This window comes from Gasterosteus aculeatus, chromosome 15 (assembly GCF_964276395.1).
Source record: "Gasterosteus aculeatus chromosome 15, fGasAcu3.hap1.1, whole genome shotgun sequence".
Lineage (NCBI taxonomy): Eukaryota > Metazoa > Chordata > Actinopteri > Perciformes > Gasterosteidae > Gasterosteus > Gasterosteus aculeatus.
The window spans coordinates 9,668,022-9,691,276 of record NC_135703.1 but is presented as its reverse complement, the minus strand read 5'-3'; the positions used below and the strand labels follow the sequence as shown (position 1 = coordinate 9,691,276).

The 23,255-nt window shown below is 47.4% G+C and overlaps 1 protein-coding gene across 1 annotated transcript in view; it reads right to left on the bottom strand.

Annotated features, from left to right (window-relative positions):
- Positions 1-22,681, bottom strand: part of hs6st1a (heparan sulfate 6-O-sulfotransferase 1a) — a 47,326-nt gene extending 24,645 nt beyond the window's left edge. Inside the window, exon 1 of the mRNA XM_040199464.2 lies at positions 21,706-22,681. Coding sequence (XP_040055398.2) covers positions 21,706-22,205 — 500 coding nt within the window. The 5' untranslated portion in view covers positions 22,206-22,681. The remainder of the gene's footprint in view (positions 1-21,705) is intronic.
- Between the last annotated feature and the right edge of the window lie 574 nt (positions 22,682-23,255).

Here is a 23,255-nt window from a genome sequence, read left to right as displayed (position 1 = left end):
AGCTGCATTAAGTTACTCTGCTTACTGTCAATCCGCTGACGTTTGCAGGGAGACACAAGCCTCCGCCTGGGAAGAGTCCTGCGGTTTATTCTCCCACTTTTCCCGCAGTTAAATGCACTAAAATCACTCCAAACCTACTGGCTTTGGAGATCAAATAAGGAATTGCTTGCTGTCTGGAAAATGAAACTCTCTTAGATACCTGTAGCTCTCCTAGGCTGCCAGACACAAGCACGAGCGAGCGAGTGGGGTTTGATCCGGTCTGATCCAGTCCCAGGCCAGCCCACTGCGCAGCGCGGGTCAAGGACGCCCCAGCGCAACCTCCACCTGTCAGCGGAGGCTGGCAGGGGAGGGATTATGCTGCGACGCAGGGGAACAGATTAAAGGGCGACACAAACAGAGATCTGGAGTTTCAGTCTGCCATGCAGCGGGGGGGTTAGAGAACGTCCGTTCTTTTAGAGCTGATCGATGTCCGATGCCGACACGTGGGGTGTGCAGTCGGGGCTGTGAGGCCTTTTGAGCGTTCTGCCTGAGGAGCAGAGGCTGGAAATATTAGTGCCACCTCTGGATTCGCTCCTTCTGCCAGTTTCGAATATCTACAAGGATATAAAGCTCTGCAGTATCGCTGGTTGATCAAGGCTGTGTTCTTACATATTGTTCTCCTTCATGCTTTTAATTCACCGGTTTCATCTTATTATACTGTTCTCTTAATTTACTTTCCCTCCTGACTGTTTTGTAAGGCTCTTAAATGTTTTTTGAAAACCGCTATTAAAGTGGCATTTACTGTAATTCAAGTCTTGCTGCTCGAGTCATTATCTAAATTGGAATGCATGAATTTAAGGGGGAACATTTCTATTTTGCCTCGCTATTTGACAGCTAAGCAAAGGGCACAATCAGTGCGGGATGACAGAGCATCAATGCCGCTTGTTACAGCCTTTCAGTGCTGAAACTTTTCCTATAAGGTAATTCTGCGGCCAAATGCTGACATCAGTGGAAAATGTGCACTATATAAACATACTTACAATTCGCCACTTGGGGAAATGGACGTTGTTGCTGGTGGAAAATGTTGAGGTCAAACTCACACACACACACATATATATGCCCATAAGTGCAAGCAAAGGAACGGAATCCAACGCTCTTGGAAAACATGCACATTGGAATGAGCATATGTACACACACACACGCACACACACACACACACACACACACACACACACACACACACACACAAGGCCCACGACCACACACGCTCATGAACAAACTCCTTTCAACAAACACACATGCAGAGACACCGGCCTGGTCCCAGATTCGCTAAAGATGGCGAGCTGTCAACAAGCCCTAATATTCTCTCTGTCTCTTTCCCTCCCTCCCCCTCTTTCTCTCTCCAGTTTCTTGTGCTTTCTCTCCATTTCCCTTCCGACTGTTTGCCACCATACAGAAAAGCAAAATGTGAAAAAAAACACTTTGCTGATTTAATTAACTGATTACCAAACTTCTATCTCAATGCAACAAAAGGCAGCCGGCATTATTAGTCTTTGTGGCAACACGCTGCTGGTGAAGCTGTTGCACTGGAGGAGAAACAGGGCAGCCGCCCGACTTGCACCCCACATGTGTATCACTTCAATCCAACCGCCTACGATGATATGTACTTAAGTGAACACGAGTGCGCCCACGCACACAGCCCACCGCGCTGCGGTAAGGACAGATGCTGCTGAAAATCTTCCAAAAAGCACGATTCAGATGTTGTCCCAGTGGTTGCCGTGAGCTGTCACTCCGACAGCGATTACTTCTGAGACCGTTTTTGGTGTGTTAGTGTAAGTAAGTGTCTGTGTGTGTGTATCTATGAGATTGTGTGTGTGAGCACGTGCATCCGAATCTCCATTGTCTGTTGGCTTTCTCTAACAAAGGAAAACGAGGGTCCTGGTTAAATTAGCAAGTTTCATTCCATCAATGTTCATCATTATTTCATGGACTCCTGAATATTTTATAGACTCTGAGAGCGCGCGTGTGCAAGCATGTCTTCTCGGCTGTGTGTGTGTGTGCGCGTGTCTGTGAGACTTAGTGTTTATAATCGCGCAAGTCTGCATACGGCAACTGCTGCACTGCGCGTGTGTGTGTGTGTGTGTGTGTGTGTGTGTGTGTGTGTGTGTGTGTGTGTATGCACGCTGGGACATTAAGTATTAACTCAGCTAGGGGGCTCGGAGATGAACGTCCGGGTCCTCTACTATCCCAGTATGCTCGGCTGCTCTCCTGTCTCGCCTTTCCAGGATAGGAGCCTGGGGAGCTGTCAAGACGCACTGCTTTGTGTGTGTGTGTGTGTGTGTGTGTGGGTGTGTGTGCGGCATTGTCGGAGAATGGGAGGCGACTCATGCAAAACCCAGATGAGTTTATAATGCTGTTTGAGACTCCTTCTTCAAACACACACACACACACACACACACACACACACACACACACTCTCAGACAGACACGTTCGTACACACAAACTCACACCGGATGCTGCATGACATATTCTCTTCTGTCCCCTTATATTCCTTCATTATTAGGTTTCACGGGCGGCAGTGAAAAAAAGGAAATGATGAAAACACAGAAGAAAAAACAGCGAGGAGAGCGACGAGGGAGAGGAAAGAAGATGTCAGTTTGATAGAGAGCAGATATGAAGCAGTTGTCGCCAGTACATCTTTTGACTGCCCCCCGCCCCCTTCTCTCAATTTTCCTCCTTTTCTACCTCATCACCCGCCTGTGTTCCTTCTTATTCCTTCTCTCTATCTGGGTCATCCTTTCTTCTGCTCTCCGGTGTGCAGCAGGTACGGAAAAAGGCGAGAAAAAAATAATATTTCTATGCTTCTGACAAAAATATCAAAAACGTATCTACGGAAGTCCGGCTCCCCTGGTCTCCAACAGCTCCCATCGCCAACAGTTCTTTCATCAACTCCACATGCCCAGACAATTACATATGTGTGTCTGTGTTGCGGTTGCCAGCCGAGGGAGCAGCGCAGAGGACTCTGGCCGGCGTGGCAGTGATGCAAGCTGGATTGTTTTGGCCGACGTTGTCTTGGCCTTCTATTCAGTCGAAGAAGAAGGGGGAAAAAAACCAACATGGAAATAGAAAGAAAGAGGACGGCAAAGGCGTTGATGCTTTCATTATGGCACCGCGGACTGAACAAGAACAAACAAGGCCGCGGTGGGGGCCCGATGCACCAGAGACCAGGCAGAGAGAGAGAGATTCACATTAAGAGCGCACGCCCACACTGCGTTCACACAGATGAATATAAACAACACTTAGACGTGGGGGGAGAAAGCAGGCCGCGGTGCTGTGTACGACTGAAGAAGACCACTCCGGAGAGGGGGGTGGGGGGGGGTTCGGGAGAGACAGAGAAAAGACTAAATGAATCGTGCAAAACAGACGGCTGGGTGCTGGAACGTGGAGAAACACCTTTACTAACTACAGCAGTACACACGCGCACACACACACACACACACACACACACACACACACACACACACACGGTTTATGCGCTTGGCTTCGCTGTTAGGAGGCGATAAGAGACTGGAGGGAGAGGATGGCAAAAAAAAAAAGAAAAAAAGAAAAGAAAAAGAGTGATGGGGAGAATACGGAATAATGGGAAATTAGAAAGGAGGAGCTTCGGAGGAGAGAGATCACAAGAGACGGCTTAGGGAGAGAAGAAAACACCCTGCAGGTGATCTCAGACAGGCACTACACAATGTTCACACTTATAAAGAAATCACACAAATACAAAGTAGTCCCACAGGCTGCATGCATGGGTGGAAGGAAGAGGCCAATCCCATCTGGAAACAGAATTGTCCCAACAGGGGGAATAACACACACACACACACACACACACACACACACACACACACAAGCCAAGCAAACGCAGTGAGGACAACAAACAAAGACACAAAGACCTTCAGACCTTCAAAGTCGAGTTAACATTTAACTAGTTAAGTAAGTCAACACCAGAATAGTAAATTAGCGCTCGCGGAGCTTGTGTGTGCATGTGACCTGAGATTATAAGTGCAAGTGAGACTAGACTAACAAAGTGTGTGTCTGTGTGCGTGTGTGCGTGCCTCGGGGATTGTGCAAGGGAGCGTTGCAAATTGTTAGATGAACAAACCTGCGTGACACAACTCCTTTGAGTCTTTTGACAACAGAGCGGAATTGGACAAACACACAAAGCGGGTCAGATAAAAAAAGAAAAGAAAAGCTCTTACCTGTTGCAGAGGAGAGCCACGTTGAGGAGACGGACGGGACGGTCATGAAAGGGAGGGAGAAAACAGAGAGAGAAGACCGAGTCAACAACAAGTCTCCTTGGCAGGACTGACGGCTCTGAACAACAGAGCGACACCGTACACACTTGACAAGCAAATTAAATCTCTGCATCGCAGATCGATAGCTCACTAAGACAGTCCGAGAGGCACGAGGACGGGCAGGAAGATGGACGGGAAAGGAAGGCCGCCCGGAAGGACAAACTGACAGGTGGGTGACCCGTTCACCTGTCAGAAAGGGAGAGCGAGACAGGTCCAGCTAAAAAAGAAGACAAGACGGCAGGTAGGGAACAAAGAGCGACTGAGATGGACGGGCGGAGGTGTAGGCCCGGACGGGGAGACGGCGTGTCACAAACTGGGGGGCGTGTGTGCCTGACACCTAATTATAAACGAATGAGGGATGCGCGCTGAGCGACGGCCACCCGGGGGACAAACACGCGGTGGAAAACCCCCTCCCTGGAGCAGCGCGATCACATGGGCAGGCGGAGAGGAAGACAATGCGGCAGAGGAAAGTTTCCAAGAGTTCACCGCTGGTTTTCTCGGGGCTCGGGCGCAAAGAACGATCCGAGTTGGATTCAGAGTGACTCGAGAGCAGGTACATGCAGACGGGAGTCAAAATGAGGGACGGAGACATCCTGAGATAAAAGGTGACAAAACCGAGAGAAAGCGTGAAAAGAAAGTGGAGCAGTGTGTGTGTGTGTGTGTGTGTGTGTGCGCCTGCAATAAGCCTGACGGCAGCTGTCAGCTTCTATCTGATGGAGGGGAGCAGAAGAGCAGGAGAGAGATATACGGAGCGGAATGCAGGGAGATGACAAGATGACAAGCGAGAGAGCACAGGTAACAGTTGGAGAGTAACACTGAGGGAGGGACGCAGTGAGATAGCATCTCTTATTCCGCGGGGGCGGGGGGGCGCATCCCATTCCAGGTATCCACCGCGGTCAGGACCAGGTGGAGGGGGTTTTGTGTGGTGACGCAATGGAGTCGTATTACTTTACCTTAAGTTAATCATAAAGGGGGGAGACGCGGCAGCCAGCGCGTGTCAGGTCATACATATGAATTGCATATTAAAACGCAACTTGGCTGTCACGGTTACACGCAGATCGCTGGATACAAGAGCGAGGGAACGACCTCGTGTTCAGGGGGGAGATGGGGAGGCGGACGGAGGAGAGGAGAGTGTGAGAGATTTTTAGGCTATTTATTACAACTTGGGTCTTATTGTGTCCACAAAATGTCCACGTATTCACCCAACTTGAGACGAAACAGATAAGGCGCATCATCAGAAGCGCTTCACTCGGATGCAAAACAGGACGTGGGCCCCACTCGACATGTTTGCAATAATTTCAAACAAAAGCGAGCGCTGTGATTTAATCGGATTCTTTTCCACAAGGTGTAAGCTCTACAATGTGTGGAATAGGATTGCACATTATTCGTCTAAAAAGAAAAGCTATTTATGTTTAAATCTCTTATCCAAGCGGCAGAAGGTACCTTGTATTATTTTTTTAGTTGCAGGGAGAAAGGAACAGATTTTACTTTAGATCCTCATTTCTTTATCAGAATTTGTAGCTAGAGAGGATTTTCTTTACAGCTAATCAAACAGGAAGTCTCAGCATCTGCTGCAGATGTGGATCACCGCCCTGATTACCAGACTCCCCTTCGAAAAATGGCTCCCGTTGTTTTCGTAATGTACAGCAAAGGACCGTCTCTCCGTTTATGAGATGAGATTTAACAATGTGTTCCCTCGGAATGCTGATTGAAACGCCTGCAGACCTTAATCGTCCCTGCAAACGGCGGTGACATCCGGAGGTGCAGTGACGCGTACGCAGCCCGCCCCCTCAACAAGGCCCTGGTCTGATTGCTTTTGACCCAAACTGAATTACACGCAATTTCTCATATGGCCCAATAAACTGAAATAAGGGAGGAAAAATAACAAAACAAGCACAGCTAAAGAGAACAGTACAAGCTGGCGGTCTTCACATCGGAGCGACTAGTGACCCGATAAATACAGCAATCAGTGTGCAATGTTTGAAAATAAGTTAGTGCCAAAAAGCTGAGCGAGTAAATTCAGCCCTAAAATTCTTTTATTTTTTTATTTTTCTTGGCTTCACTTCAGCAATAATGATATTCACTGTGCACCATAACAGGAATGTAAGAGTGTGTTGCACACAATTTCCTGTGTATGTAATATTCAATACACAAACCGTGTGTTACAATACATTCAACTTGTGAGCAGATGCATGCAGCGGTGACCGACCCCTGTTAAGGCCTGCATGGACGTATCTTTGCTCCATTGTAGATAAGCTGTGAACCCTACACCAACATATTAAACCTCTCCAGCAGACCGCGGCTGGTTGTACACATCCACAGCAACATTAGCATTCGTTCAGAGGTGCGTTTTTGCAACGGTAAGAGCGGAGGTCGAATATTCACTCTGGGTTGAGCTACGCTTTGTTCTTCACAAAGTATCGAGGGAAATATTGTTCTCATTAAGCAGATAATGCCTCTACTGTGTTCAACGGTTAGACACTTTGTCGGTGGGCCGTCTGTCGATGAGCCACAACGTGCGGTGGGTTTGATTTAGTGCCATTATAGTAAATTTGGGTGTGAGGAAACCACAACAATGAGCTGAAAGACGCTAAAAGCCTCGGCAGAGCGAAAAAGGAACCACAGAAGGACTGTTTCTAGTTTCATCAGTTACTCATCTGTTGATTCATCAATTAATTGGATGAATAGCAGTTTTCTGTTCAGCGTTTTATAAATTGATACACTGTGGTGTGTAAAGTACACATTAAGGATGCAGCAAGGGAGAATAAAATGGATATGTATTATTCTTCATGGCCTGGCATTAATGTTTTAATAATTATTCATAACTGATCGACTGGCCTTCTTCAGCATCTTCGCACTGAACGGACAACCTGGAGATAACTTTCTACGCGTGTACATCTTCTTATTACTGCAGCCGTGGAGTCTAAAACCTGCCTCTGTATTGGGACTGCATGATGAATCATACAGAGAAAAAACAATTCAATGCCGACTGCTGCAATTTCAAAATCACCTGAGGCTGCGATTTTTAAAAATCTTTTATTGAAAAGCACAAAAATGTTTCTGACAGCTTCCTACACAACTTAATTTGGTGATGTGAGGAATCATCTGGCTGACAGACAAGGACGCCTGCTGGAGAAAATTCTCTCGGTTCACTAAAATATTGCATTTATACATGATGCAACTGATGCCACTGGGCGAAATACAAAAAGACAGAAAAAATGAACCGGTGACGTTTTTGTCAATAGGACTTTTCTCTCCCCCTGTAGCTATCAATAACCTGATATAACCTTGCAGACCTCTTCAATAAAAATAAAAAAAAAACATGAAATGTAGAATAGATTTTTTGCCGTGCAGGACACACTCAGATGCTTCGGCTGTTTTGTGATCTGCAGTGTGTATGTCTGCCATAAGGTAAGCCGCCGGCAACAGTTCCTGCCGTCAAATGCAAGGGGAAAAGAAGACCCGTATGAATGTTTAAAGTTTGAATTTAAAACCCCAGAATCCCTGGTTTTAAAAAGCAGACAGGTGCTCTCACAAAAAAAAAACCCAGAAGATGACAAAGGGGAGGACGACTTGTGGACAAAAGAAGGCGCCTTGTTAGTAGCTAACAAGATGAAAAACATGAACAACGCACCTTCTTCCTTTTAATCTCAAAAACTTGGATATTTGATGTGTTGAAATGAAACCCTACAGGCAGCGTTTCCTTATCATAATAATGCCGTGCGCGCTGATGAATCAAAGAGCTGCTCGTGGCTGCGAGTGGGTTGTGAGGAAACTTGTAAAGGGCATTGTAATGGACCCCTGCGTGCAGTTGTTCACTTGAAGCACTTCAGACAAGGCACCAAAAGGCCAGAACACCATGTCTGACCTTTTCACCCCCCCCCACACACACACACACACACACACACACACACACACACACACACACACACACACACACACACACACACACACACACACTCTCTCTCTGAAACGCCTAAGGGGCTGACCTCTTTACACTGATTAACATTCCATTGGGGGGAGGAGGGGGAGACAAAGAGATACTTTCCCTCACCTTCTTGCCCTCTTGTTTTTGACACAGTTCCCTTTTTTTCTTTACTACATCGGAGCTTTTTTCCCTCTCTACCTCCAACCGTCTTCACTTCATCTCACATTTGTCCCCTGGCTTTCGTTCCAGTCGCCTATACTGGAACACAATTGTCCCTCCATTCTGATGTCCCCCTCCGTGGTGCTTTTATTAAGCTTTCTACCTCCGTCTCAAAGTTTTTCCTGCAGTTAATGTGCCTTTATTCGTCCGCGCGTTTATGTACATGTTACTGAAGCATGTAGTCTGGCAGAAATCGAGGATGTAATTCTCCTCAATTTACACTGATGAATACTCCTAAAACTTTTGTTTTCTACGTTTGTGCAGCTACTTACTTGTATACGCAAACAAGACATGTAAGACATATACAGACTTTCTCATCGTGGGGGTTTATTCCACACGTCCTCATTGGGACTTCCTCTAACATGTTCAACTGCCATGTGAACAACTAGTGAGGAGGAGCAATGATCCTAATAACGGAGCTTTTCGGTAAAACCACACATATTACACTGCAAGTGCTTTTTCCCCACCTGGCAATGAACATCATAAACTGGTTGTTGAGCAGGAGTTAACCCTGGTAGGAGGTGCACATACATACAAACAAAAAACTTATTAGAGAAATCTCCTCCCCTTCACAGACAAAATGAACCGCCACAAAAAGCCGGGCGGGGCGAGCGCCGCACGTAGCGTGACAAGACTTTCAGGCGAGACTTATTACTTGAGGGACAAAAACAAATAAACGACGGAATAATGAAGAGTCGAAAGACGGGCGAAACACGACTGACGCACCCACAAGGAATGCATCTCTGAGTCAGACATTTGTGTATACAAGACCACACAACCTGTATAAGCCACTCGCACAAAGAGAGGGATGAGAAAAAAACACATGTGCATATCTGTGTGTGTGTGTGTGTGTGCGTGTGTGCGCAGCTGAGTGAGAGCCAGACTCCGGCTGAGAGGGGAAGCAATAGCGATTCCCACTGACCTGAAAGCAAGCTGGCCAGTCACCTCAAAATATAGAGGGAGGGGGGTAGGGGGGGGCGGGGTGACAGGGGGAGAATGTCAGTGAGCAACGAAGGCGATGAAAGTACAGAGGGCGAGATGTTGAAGAACTGGGAGAGTGGCCGCCGCCGCGCCAGAAAAGATTGGAAAGCGAGCGCACGCACGCACGCACACACACGCACACACACACTCACACACACACACGCACAACCAGGTGCGGGGAGGAATTATGAGAAGGAACAGGCCTCGACAACCCTGCGTGCTGCCAGCTCAGGTGAAAGGAATGAAAGAAAGAGGATAAAGGAGGATGAGAAATCATAAGCGGCAGTGGTACACACCCAGCAAGACAAAAACAAAAAAAAATAACGAAACAGGGTGTGTGTGTGTGTGTAAGTGTTGAGAGCGGCTCTGTATGGGTGTGTAGATGCGTGGGAGTGTGTGTGTGTGTCCCTTTTCGCTTTTGTGACTCCCGAGGTTCCCCGCGGTCAAGAGCGGATCCTCTTTCTCCCTCGTGCCCTCCTTTCATACACTCGTACACCCGCTTTTCTTTCCTCTCTTTTTATACACTCACTCCTCGTCCCCTCCCTCTCTTTTAGCGCGGCACTGAATGGCCCCCTCGCTCTCTGATGAGTGACTGATGAATGAAGTCGCTCTTTGAAGTCAAGAGTCACGGCGAGGCCGGCCAAGCGTGAAGGAACGCCGGACAAAAGGCGGCAGGGGGGAGGGAAGGGAGTAAGGAAGGAAGGGAGGAAAGACCGAATGAAGCAGGGCAGAGGAGGGGAAAGGGGTTCAACAGGGGAAAACGTCAGACAGCGAACATCCATGAAGTCAGTGAGGGATGGAGGCTGAATGTGTGTGGCAGAGAGAGAGAGAGAGTGGTCTATATTTTCGCATGAGTGCCTCGGAGTATTTGCATTGTGGTGCTGGACACGCAAAGGGACAGAGTGACATCTCTCTGGAACACCAACGCTGGCCTGCAGTGACAGCCTGGGGGTCTTTGTGCTTTTATCTGCCTCGCATGCTGCACCTCTCCTTGGTTCATTGCTGTGGGCATTCATAAACCAACAGATCGCTTTGGGGATGGAGAAACATGACTGCAGTCGCTTGTTTTCTGGCCCTGATGTTTTTTTTTTTTTACATAGATCCCAGGGCTTCGTTAGGAGGCCAAGCGTACATGAGCATGTTTTTCAAAAAGGCTATTAAAAAGAAGAATTTAGTCAGGAAACGTTACCTGAGCACCAGAGGTTGCAATAACCGAAATAATTAAGCCACTACCGGAACATTTATTTTAAACAAATCTAAAGGCTGTCCATTTGAAAGATGTAAGCGTTCAAGGCGTTAATGAGATACGGACTGAAGGCCTTGAAGCACACAGCGAAACGGTGCTTGCACAATCAGGAAAGTCCTACGTTCAGAGTGTGTTTGCCCAAATTCTGATCGCTTTCTTCGAAGTGAAGAACGTGAAATCCTCCATTTTCTTTGTGTGGTGTTGAAAACTAAAACTAAAAGTGAGTTTAGCATCACCGGCAGTCTTTCCCAAGCCCCTTAAACTTAAACTAGATGTTATTTCATACATCTTATAACTAAAGAAAAAAAAAAACGAGGGGTAATAATAGATTATGATAGAACCTTTACGGCAATCAAAGTTACAGACGACAAGAGAGTCTAATGTGATCCCCGAACACCTTGCTTCACAATGGCACACTGGCTGCTCAGGGCTTCAAAAAGGCTGCTGGGACTGAGCTCCCACCGAGAACCTCTTTGCTATCTTGGGGAATGATTCCAACCGTTGTGCCTGTTTAATGCAAAGAATGTGACAAATGAACCTCTGACAGGGATGTTCAGTAGTCATGGTTCGGTTTGGCCAGTAATCTAACAAAGGGGAGATGGAACCACAAGCACAAAGCATAATAATTCAAATATCTCTGGCTGTTAATTGCCAATGTGCTAGCAGATGATTACTGATTTATCCACCAAAGACGCATTACCAGAATATGAGCTCTTTAGACGCCGGGAATTTTGGGAGCGCACTGCCTTCACTCACAGTGGAAAGACATCACAGGCAGAATTCAGCCGCGATTGAACAATGAAAGGTCCACAGTTTCACATGGCTTAACTTTTTTTCCTGGATAACAGTTGGCCAGACAGTGTGGCAGCTAATCAAATACATGAAAGGTACACTCTCTGTACGCTTTATGTTATGCCACATTTCTAATGGTCCACCTCGCAATCATTGAAACCAAAGAGAAAGCAACGCCTGCCTGAGGTATCACACAGTGCACCGGCCGGTGATAAGCCTTCAAACACATTGATCCATTGCTCAAAACGGACTGGTTCCCATTTCATGTCTCACCTGCACATGAAACGACGCCCACCCACCAACGTGGGGTTGTTTCAGTTGAACCCCCCCCAGCTCAGATATCACCCTTTCACTTTCAAAAGAGACCGCCTCTCTCTTGCTTGTCACGAGTCTGAAGCTTATTTTTATTTTTGCGTATTCAAAGCCGTGCAAGTTTGCATACTCTGCCGGGCCATCTACCAATACTTTCTTGCCTGTATTTTACTGGTTTACGATACCCCGAGCGGCCAGACATCCAGTGCGTTCAGCTGTGATGAAGAAAGTCAGTCTGAGGATTCTGTTACCATGTCGACCATATACAAAAAAAAGAAAAGAAAAGAGGGGAAATATGTTTAAATAAAGTTGAAAGATTAGCAAAACATACCTGGGTTTGTTTGAGATCTCTGGATGAGTTGATTTATTTAGATGCATTTAATTGTGGGGTTTCCTGCAGAGAGTGCACCATTAAAATTAATAGCACCCGTGTTAGCTGGCATTTGCATTTGTTCCCCCAGCAGGTGGACGAAAACCTCAGCTAAACAGCACACACATAGAACAGCACATGACATCAACGTGATGAATGTGTATTAGCTTTATTTTTCCATGTGTTTATACTGCAACACAAAAAAATCCACACTCCAGACTACTGAAAATAGTCTTTCCTCAGTGGGAATGTGTTTTATCGTGTTATTTCACTCTAAACAGCCAATCTACACGCTTGTCAGGACAACCCAAGGTATAATATGAAACATGGATACACTTTGTGCCATTTTCATGTACTCGTCCTCTGAACGTCACAACAGCGTACTGGGCTCCTCAGCGTGATCTGGTAGATTCCTCCTCGGTGTTTGACGGCGTAACATTAAAGTATAAGAAAGGGGAGCAGGTGGAAAAAAAAGACGATTCGACAGAACACATGACAGACTTTGACTGATTTGACAATGTCCCGATTCCACTGGTAGAAGACTACTTCCAAAGCCTCTCTTTTCTCGTTTCACAGGAAAACGCTCTACTATTCTCTTTTAAATTTGGCAATCGAGCCCGGAACCACTGAATTTCTTTTCCAGTTTGCACGAGGCAAAAAAATAAAAAAGAAGCAGTCGCAGGCAAGAAGGACAAAAACGAGGACATCGTACTGTTCTCCAGGGTGAGCGAGGGAACACTACACTCATCTCTTTATCTCAATCTCACATCAGATCAGATCACTGGCAGATAAAAGCACTTCCTGACACATCACTTCCTCTCTCCGGAGGAAGCTGACACGCGACGGGAACCCAACACGACGGTGGCGGCGAGGATGAAGGAATTGAACATTTTTTTGACAGAGCTAAAAAAGGTACAAGAGGGGGACGATAAGGGTAAAGCAGCGGTGAGGTAAAAATCATTTTTGGAAGAAAAAAAAAAAGGGGGGGGGGGGGGGTGGGGGGGGAACGACATGATCACGGCTCAGATCCCCGGTGCTGTGCAGGGTGGAGGAGGTGGAGCAATAAAGAGACAACGAGAATAGGGTCACTGGATTCACTTCCTCTAATGTCTTTTTTACCCTTAAGTTCAACTCCACAATGGACTGAGTCCACATTTCCAGACGAGGTGACATTTATTTAACGTAACTTTAATTAGAGATGCGTGTGTGTGTGTGTGTGTGTGTGTATATAGAGGTGACGTGTGCAACACAATTGTTTTCATACCAAAACTCCAACTATAAATAACAGACTCTTTGATTACATTAATTGCATTGATCATTATCAATGTCCCAATACATTTGCCAACAATGTTGCCCCCTATTAAGACAAATGTCCTAATTAAACTACAAGCTCAAAATGCAAAGCAGCTGTCTGGTCCATATATGTTCTCTGTGCGTTTAAGTATTAAGAGGAAAATGGTCTCACTCTGAAAATAAAACCATCCAACCCTGGAACAGAGCCTGTTCACTCCATATGTTCTCAGGAGGAAGGCAACCAATGTCTTGCGTATCTTCACGTCTGCGCTGGTAAATTTGTCTTTGATTATAAAACGTGAACCTCGCCAACGCGCTTCGTTTTCTGAAGGAGGAGCGTCGATAGAAAATGCTGTGTGAGCGACTGAATCGAGTGTCCGGGCCTTTCTGCTCAGCAATTCTTCATCAGTAGCATTAAAAGTCATTTTTTTCTTTTTTCTTCAATTCAATAAAATGGTGAAGTCAGTCTAATTAAATACTTCAGCCAACCAGTTTTATGTAGTCACTTTGTTTGTGCCAAATTTGAAGATTAATATATATATATATATATATATATATATGACAACCAAAAAACATCACGCCTTTATGTTTGTCACAAACAAGCACATAAACTCTCACCATTGGTCCTAGTATCACTGACTCTAACTCAGCTGGGTGGCACCAGAATTTGCCATTTTTTATGTCCGAACAGATTTGATTCTGCTTGGTGAAAGCTTCTCTTGTTTGATACTATGCGGTTCATCAACAAGGCCTGGAACGTAATTACAGAAAAACAATATTTAAAATCACAAACTGCTGAACATAGGCCACACATTACACCGCAAAAACCCATAAATAAAGGCTGCACAAACACACACACAATCAGCACTGGGGACAAGCAGACAAACAAAGTGCAGCAGAACGAAGAATCTTTTTTTTTTTTTTCTTTGGCTCCGTCTTTCCATGAATGGCATCAGCACTTTAGCTCTTCTTGTGGGACGCGCACACACATGCACGCAGACAAAAGACACCGGCGTGCTGGGATGACGTGAGGGGCAGAAAAATTGAAGGGAGTGACGGGAAAAAGAAAAGGGTGAGAGCTGGAAGGATGCACAAACAACGCTACCATTTATTCTCTTTCTGGGATCTTGTAAAAGTTAGCTTACTGAGTGTGTGTGTGTTCCAAATGCGAAACAATCCCAATCAGTTAAAACTCCTCCCCCAAATTCAAACAGGCAGTGCGGGATTTGCATTTTTCCCACAATTCAATTAACACGCCTGTCAGCGTCCGCCCCCCGATCACATGCCTCTGTCGGCCGTCCCTCGCTCACAGCGAGACAAACATGCTCCCACGGACACACATCAGCTCCGTGAATAGATGCGTTTATTCATCAACACACGCATGCGGAAAATGTATGCATTTATTTTGCCGCCACCCCCCCCCCCCCGATTGAGAGAGGACGCATCGTGTCTGGACCCGTCACATCCAGGGATGTGAAAACACGGTGCCGTTAATGGATGCAGAGAGCAGTCCTCGGGGACGTCTCCCTCGCTTTTTGTCTCCGTCTTTCTCACTCTTAGCAGGGAGGAGACCGGCAGGGCCATCAAAGAAAAGGGCACCGTGGGGGGCGTGGACGGCTCTTGGAGGAAAGGCGGACAAATCGGGGGCGGTCGGTCGGTAGCGAGGGACCACGCAATACACTCAAGGCCGGACCGGATTTAGGAACCCGGGGAGGATCAGCCGCGGGGTCGGGTGTAATGACTCCAGCGAGACTTCTTGTCTGATTAATAGCCTGTAATCCCATTCTCAGGGACGGCACACCATAGCATTCCTCCGCGCCACTCATTAACCACCATAGAAGTGGCCACTAATCGGCCAGCACGGCTAATGCTAGGCTAGGCTAATCAATAGATAGAGAGTAATCCTGTTGGCGGAGCCGCTGTAGCGTAGCGCCGCCTCATTACCAGCCACAGGAATGTGCGCTAATCATTCGCTGCACGGTGATTTGTCCGCGAGGGGCCGCGGGGGGGTCGGGCGGGTCGACATTTGACAGTCGGCTGCAGAGGGTGGAAGAGACAGGGTGACGCACAGAATCACAGAGGCTGTGTAGTGATTAAGAAACACATCACTCTTGCTTCTCTTCATTCCGTGCAGAGGACGCGGCCAGTTCGGAGGCCTCCAGTCGACGGCGTTCAACTTTGATCAAAAATCAATAAAAAAAAAAAAGAAAAGAAAAATGACAACCCTTCATGGCTGATCAGATCAGAAATGAAGGCTCGCAGGCAGAGCGAAGATTGACCATACACGGACTGCTAATGGAGAAAGTCGTCAGGCAGATCTCCTCTCCCTGTCCTTACTGTGCACTGAGGTGAAACAGCTGGGGGGGGGGGGGTAATCGATGGTGGCAACAGCCTTAGCTCGCTTTGAGTGGACGGATGTGCATTCTTGGCCGTTTAATGTTGATTCTGGGATCGCCCCTAAACAACCCAGGAATCAATACCGCGCGCTGAGAAGCGGCATTGTGCACCAAACGTTTTCGCCTCAAATCGAGCCATTTTGCATCCTTCATACTCAGTTGTCTGCTGTGGACTGCCGGTATGGCATGGAGCCGGACTAAAAGCCCTGCGTGAGTGTGTGTGTGTGTGGCCAGGGGCCCATAAGGGGTCCTCGTATCCTGTTGAGTTAAAGTCTTCCAACTCTGAATTGTGATGCTGTGTTATACGTTACGGTGACCTGAGGCTGAACCTGGGTTGAACCGTTGTATCGGCGCTGTGGCTGAGAGAAGGGCTGTCAACACTCACCTCAAGCTACAGGGGAGAACATAGGGGCCATTTCTCACTTCCTTTATGTGCGAGATTGTGAGTCGGTCCTTTCACTATAATGCGTAGGCACACAGCACAAATCTCACAAAAGAGCCAGCTGCATAGCTAAAAACTTTTTCATTTAACTCTAGCTTTTCTAAAAACAACAAATAATTGTTGCTCCAGAATTGTTGGATAAAATGTGGCACATTTGACATCAAAAAGGGCAAATATAAAACGGTGTTAGAAAGAAAATGATATAATAGTTGGACGAGTGACAGTTTGCACACATACAGTACATGAGACGAGGGCTTGAAAGTATGCTTTGTTTAGTGGGTCACAAGCCATAAAAAGATTTAATTGTCAAATACCAAATAACATCTACAAATTACATTTCAGACTCACCAGTCCAAAAACTAAAAAATGATTTAAATTACACAGTCGCAGTAAGAAGAGAAAGATCCATTCATCTGCTATTGATTCTAAAATTTACTTTGAACACTTACTTCACAGAAACCTAAATCGGATGTTCTTTATCAGCTCTATTTGCACGCACAACGGTCGTGTGCACCAAGTGTACCACGTCCCCTCACCAGAGGTAAACCCAATCAGCACCGGGTCACCGCTAAGACGGGCAGCTTGTCCCATAAGGGAAGGTGATGAGCCGAGTAAACAAATGGCACCAACCCGGCTGGACGGACGGGGGGACGTTTGGTCGGGGTGGGCGATGCAGGAGCGGCGCTGCGTTGCAGCCGCAGGATGAGCGGACGTAACCCGCTTTGCAGGGCCCCGGTCGCCAAGCGCTTAAACCCGGCTAATCTGATTGGATTAACACCAACCCGCACCAGCTCCACGTGCACGTGCGCATGCATTCAGAAAAACACTGACGCCGAAAGACACACACACACACACACAAACACGCAAACTACACTGCATGCCAATCAGCCTGCCTCTGCAGCTTCCTGGAGTTCATCTGGATTGTGCAGGCTGGCTGATGGCCCCCATGCTGAGCTAACAAATGCACGCGCATTTACGTGCGTGCGTGCACACACACACACACAGCCATCTTAGTGAGCGCAGAGATTTGTGCTGTGAATCTGAAACAGACCTATTGAAAGAAGAGTAATGCCCAGTGCCTGACAACCGTGCTAATTGACTAGCCCCCTCCCCATTAATGAAACTAAACGTTTACCCCCCGTCCATCTTTTATCTTTACAATCATTCCCTGACAGCTCCCTTCTCTCTCTCGCTCTCCCCACACTCATGCCACCCTCTTCCTGGTATCACTCACTTCGTCACCTCCACCCCCCCCTTCTGTCGCCCTCTCCTTGGCCATGCTCTCGCCCCCCCTCCTCGCCCCTCTTATATGTAATCATTCATTAGAACCAAGGCAGTTGTCCATTAGGCAAAGCAGCCATTTTGGAAATTGCAGCAAATCTTCCATGAAAAGACATTTCCTCTAATGCGGTAGTCACGCTCGGAGGGAGAGGAGGACGGCGAAGGAAGACGAGTGGGCAGAGATGGAGAAAAAGAAGAGTTGGAGGAAAGTGAAGGAGAAAGATACCCCCCCTTCCCCCCGGCCATAAAGCCACCAAGCGGAAAGCAAGCCTGCTGTTTGATTATAGAGTGACACCATCAGGGAGAGAAGGAGGGAGGGAGGGATGGAAGGAGAGGGAGGGAAAGTGTTTCAGAGGCGAGCAGAAGGGGTGAGGAGGAGGGAGAGAAAAGAAAAAACAGGGAGCGATTCGAGAGGGGCCCGAGATAGAGGCAGTAAAATTAGCCCCATTACTTCACTTACTAAGACGCTCTATGACACTCAAGCATTAAAAACATACACGCGGACATGAGACGTGTGCACGGACGCACGTGCACGGGACAGATGGTGTCCCCCATCCGAAAGTGTGGCTCTAATTCGAGTAAAGTGGTAGACTTAACCGATAAGAAGCCCCACAGCCAAGGCCTTTAAGTCGGGGAGTGTGACTGTAGGTCTCACGCACTCATTAGTAGGTCTGTGTGTGTGTGTGTGTGTGTGTGTGCCCAGTGGGATTGCCGAAGAATACAAAAACTGATAAAAAAAAACAAAAGAAGTGGAAAATGACAAATCCACCTCGAGTGGCACGCCGGCGAGTATGTGACTTCTTCTCTCCCACAACGCCACCGTTCATCTCCATCCCATCGCATCAGCGATCAGAGGCAGACCTGTCGCCATTACAGAGCATTCGTCTCACTGCCGCCGCCGCTTAATGCGCCTCCTTCTGCAGCCGACGCATTTGTCACCAGACCGAACTGAGCGTAATCCATTTTAGCATTTACCCCCCCCCCTCAGACAATGCCTGATATAGTGAAAACCACACTCCATCCAATTTCCTCAATGTCTCGAAAATGGCTTTATGGTCTCTTGAAGGGGAAACATTTCTGCACTAACTGTACACAGTGATTCAGACCCATCTGTTGAATCGATAAAGAACACAGCCATGACACCGGGGGTCTGGAAAATGTCACCCTAACAATACAAAGCAGTTCAATAATGGCTTTGGAAAATCCAGAGATGTTCTTTAAAAGGGAACTCTCATAAATGGAATTTAAACTCGTGAGCTGACGGGGCCGTTACACTGTGCTGAAAGGCACATAAACATTAGCAGGGCCGAAACTATAAAACGATTTGGATTAGTTGGTCTTCAAACGTTAAATTGCAGAAGTTTTGTTAATTGGTTTAAGTCATTTACTTTGGCATTCTTGGCTTCCAGGTACTCAAATGTGAATATTATTCCTTTCTGTTCTAGGACTATAAACTGTCCTTTGGCGGATTAGTCAGATGAAAACAGCTTTTTAAATGTCACATGCAAATTTGTGGAAAAAGAATTGTTTGTCGCAGGCCAAAATATTGCCACGTATATTTGTTTCCATAATCAAATAAAAGCAAAAATCAACATGACATCAACCTGTGAATTGGAACTCGTATTTATGGGCTGGAATCCAGCTGAGGGGAAACACTCCCCATCCGTATTCTGCAGCATTTTTAAGCGTTTGTGCTAAACTCACTTGACAGCTGGCAGAGAACGAGACGCTGGATCTCGACGCCGAAACGGCTCCGGCTGCTGCGCAGTGCAGGATTTCTAGATCGAGCTCGTCTCATTTTCTTCTTCTGTTGCTGGCGTCCATCAACACAACCACAACCCACAACGCCTGCGAGGTGTGTCAGACGCGTCAAAGCCGCCGCCTGTTTACCTCCTCCACGCCGCACAGCTGATCTCTGAGCTGTGCGGCACGAGAAATCCCTCAACGGCCCGCTGTCAACACGCACGCACACACACACACAATCTTTTCCCAACCTTTCTGTAGCCTCTTCAGCACACTGTCCCGTCCCACCTGACCCTCTGCGGCCCCCCCAGGACAAATGTCCCTAAACAAGCATTACCACGGTGATGGAATAAACACACACAATACGGGACACAAAGACGTAAACATGCACGGACCGGAGGATGTGTTAAAGATTAAAAAAATAAAAAGGGGGGGGGCATGAGACAGAAAAAAGGAGAGAAAATAAGAACGGAAACCAAAAGTATGATTTCTACAAATCTCCCCATTGCAGCGATATGCTTGTCTCTCCTGTGGAAGTGGCGCTGTGTGTAATGTGGAGCAGCGTTGTTTCTCTTCGGGGGGCTATTAAGCGCATGGTCCCTTGTTTCTCCTGTCAGAGAATGAGTGGATAGTCGATTATACCGGAGGCGGGGGGGGGGGGGATCCTCTCCACGATGCATGCATACCCAGTCCTCTCCTCTCCCAGTCCGCGCCCTCTTCAGGTGCGCGTGAACAAACACCGGAACACACACACACACAAACAATTTCAGGCACTCCCGGAGTGATGAAGGGCTGTTTATCCTGCTTCCACTGTGATATCTCAGCTCGCCATGCAGAAGGGCCGGACACGTTATCACCTCTGACCAGGGGGAAACCCGGAGAATCAGGACAGACGCCAGCAGCAAATACCAGCGCTGCAGTGTGTGTGTGTGTGTGTGTGTGTGTGTCCCAGCAGTAATAATCACCCAGATTAGAGTGGAGCCAAACCCCCGCAGGGTCCCCCCCTCTCCCCCGTCCCCTCCCCCCCACCGACACAGCCCTGCCTGCAGTTCTGATCCCCAGTTGGAGCAGCTATGGGAAGCAGAGCAGCCGGTCTGACACCCCCATGCGCCCGGCTGCCAGACAGAGGCAGAGAGGCGGAAAGAAAACACCGCTTTCTTCTCCTTCTTTTAAGACATATAACTGCATTTTTCCACCCCAAACATACTATTAACACATAGCAAGCTCAAGCAATACAAATAAGCATAACACATTCAATAAGCGTAGCCTCTAAACACAAGGGTGCAGTGAAATGGAAGCTGATACGGCCGTCGATATGTCTGCGTGAGGGATGCAATGTGTTGGCAATAACAATGGGGAGGCGCGCAGAAGGAATGGGTTTATAGCCTACAACTTAATAACAATGCATGTCGGGATACCTTCGTCAACGTCAACGCAGGGGATTATTGCTGTGGATGGAGCTGCCTGGACGTGTCGCACTCGCATGCTTGAAAAAAATAAAAAGAATTCAGCCCAAAAGCGTCAAAGAGTGTTATTCAGCGCAGAAGAGCAGGGCGCCCTGATGTTATTAGCAGCCATCAGCGTTGACAGAGGCACTGCTGAGCCTGCCGGCGAAACGTCTCTAAACGTTTGGTCTCTCAGCATCTGCCATCAACCCGCCGTCTTCATCCTTGGAATTCTCCTTATGAAATCAAAACCGCAAAGTGAGGAGAAAGCCCCGTTGACGTACGACCAACCAGAACAACCAGGTGCATCCGTTTGGGATCCTGTGGGGAACTTTCACGCGTCTGTGGTATTCAGTTATAATGCTGCAATAACACCACTATAATTGCCTCGTGCTGAAGGGTGTCTGCTCTGGTACCACTGATCCATCCACATGTCACGAGTTGCACCAAAATGACTGGAGCGGTCTGAAGTTCAGATGTATTGAGAGAAGAGATGCGTTTGCAACGTACCATTAAATTAGGCCTCGGAAACTGCATTTAAAGCGGGTTTCCACGACCTGAAACCCGTTTAGAGGAGATAGAAGGATTCAATCATTTCGTGGAGTTCCGTTTAATTGAATTAGAATGGATTAGATCTTTTTTTTTATCGGATCCTAGACACACTTTCTCTGTACGGCTGAGTGAGATTACAGTGACCTCGTTATGCCTTCAGGTGCGTTTTCCCTCCTGTGGCATCACCGCAACTCTGCTTCGTTAGTGGGGATGTAGTTCAAAAGTTTTGCAGCTTAAAAATGGGACATTTTCTTTCAGACCACTAACTTATCGAGCGTTACACGCACTTTTTTGAAATTCTTCACGATCAGATGTTCCAAGCGAGCGATCAAACATCTCGGAGCGCATTTCATTTCGCACATAAAACACATATATTTACCTCAGGTTCTTCTGTTTGTTCTCCTTCTTGTTGAGGACCCCCGGCACACAGTTGGTGAGCTCGGTCCAGTCGGCGTGCAAGCCGCAGCTCCAGCCGGTGGAGAACCGGGAGAAGAGCCAGGTCTCCTTGCGGTTCGGCCGGTAGCAGGTACACTTCTTCTGGCCCGGTCTGCAGTCACAGGGGACCTCCAGGCGGACATTCTGGACCAGGTGTCTCCCAAAGGTGGTGCCGCCGGTCTTCTGGATGTGCAAAAACACGATCACGTCCTCCCCTTTGATTTGGAAATCGATCGTCCTCTCCATGTCCCTGACGGGGAAGTAGTATTTCTTGACGTAGTGGGGGTCCGGAGTGGGGAAGATGTCCCCCTCGTCCTCCTCCGTGAAATAACCGTGCGGGGAGCCGAAATTGATCACCCCGGGGGCCACGTACTGATAGAGGATCAGCATGAAACACACAGATCCGACGACGATCAACAAGAATTTGCTGCTCCTCTCGACCATGTTCCTTCCAAGTGCGGCTCCGGCAGTACGCTACCATTTCCCGGTGAAGCCGACCACGGGGAGCGGGGCGCTCGGCTCCGGCATTCTCTCTCCTCCCTCCCCGCCGAGAAGAAAACTCGTTTCAGGGGGGGGACTCAAGAGTGACTCACTCCGCTTGGAGACGACCGCTGAAGTTGGCTCATGGTGCTCACCGGGACCGCTCAACACCGTGAAAGACGCATTGTGACTCGCTGAAAGCACAACACCGCCGCCGCCGCCCTCAACCAACCACCAACCCCGCGTCACTACCCCTCCTCGCGGGCGTCCCTCCCCCGTTTACTTTAACTTGGGTTTCCAGTCAACACAACAGGCTCAACGCATCAACCGTGGAGCTGTTTACCCAGGATGCAGCGCGAACCCTACCTTTTCAACGTCTCTCGCGCTCGCGCTCGCTCTCTCTCTCTCTCTCTCTCTCTCTCTCTCTCTCTCTCTCTGAAAAGGAGTGAAAAGGAGTCACTTTAATTTATTGGTTGACACGTAACGACCGCGTCATCCCTCAGTAGCCAATAGCTATTGGTTTTGCAGAGATGATTCAGGATTCAATATACGTATCGTCATTGTGTGTAGTTCCAATGTACAATTACACGCTTATGTTGCAGTGTCCTCCTTCCACATAATTACAATACCACAATAAAATATAACAAATATATAAAACATATCATGCATTAAGCATACAGATAAAGTGCAGAATGCGTTTGTCGCAAATATTACATGTAGAATTGGTGACATAGATCAAAACATAGCTCTTTACACAAACAAATAGTTGGATTCATTAGTTGAATGCAATTCATATGCAATTTAACCCACTTGTTTTAGATGTGACGGTACTTGGTCTAGTAGTGTGTCGTGGCTATTTCTAAGCGTGTAACAGATATGTTCTTTGGATACATGGCTCTAGCAATTAGAAAAGACATTTGAAGTTAGGTTACGATATCATTATTTAATATCTCAACCCTATTTTTAATATTTGAATGAACTGTCAATTCTACATTGAACCTTCATCGTTCATCT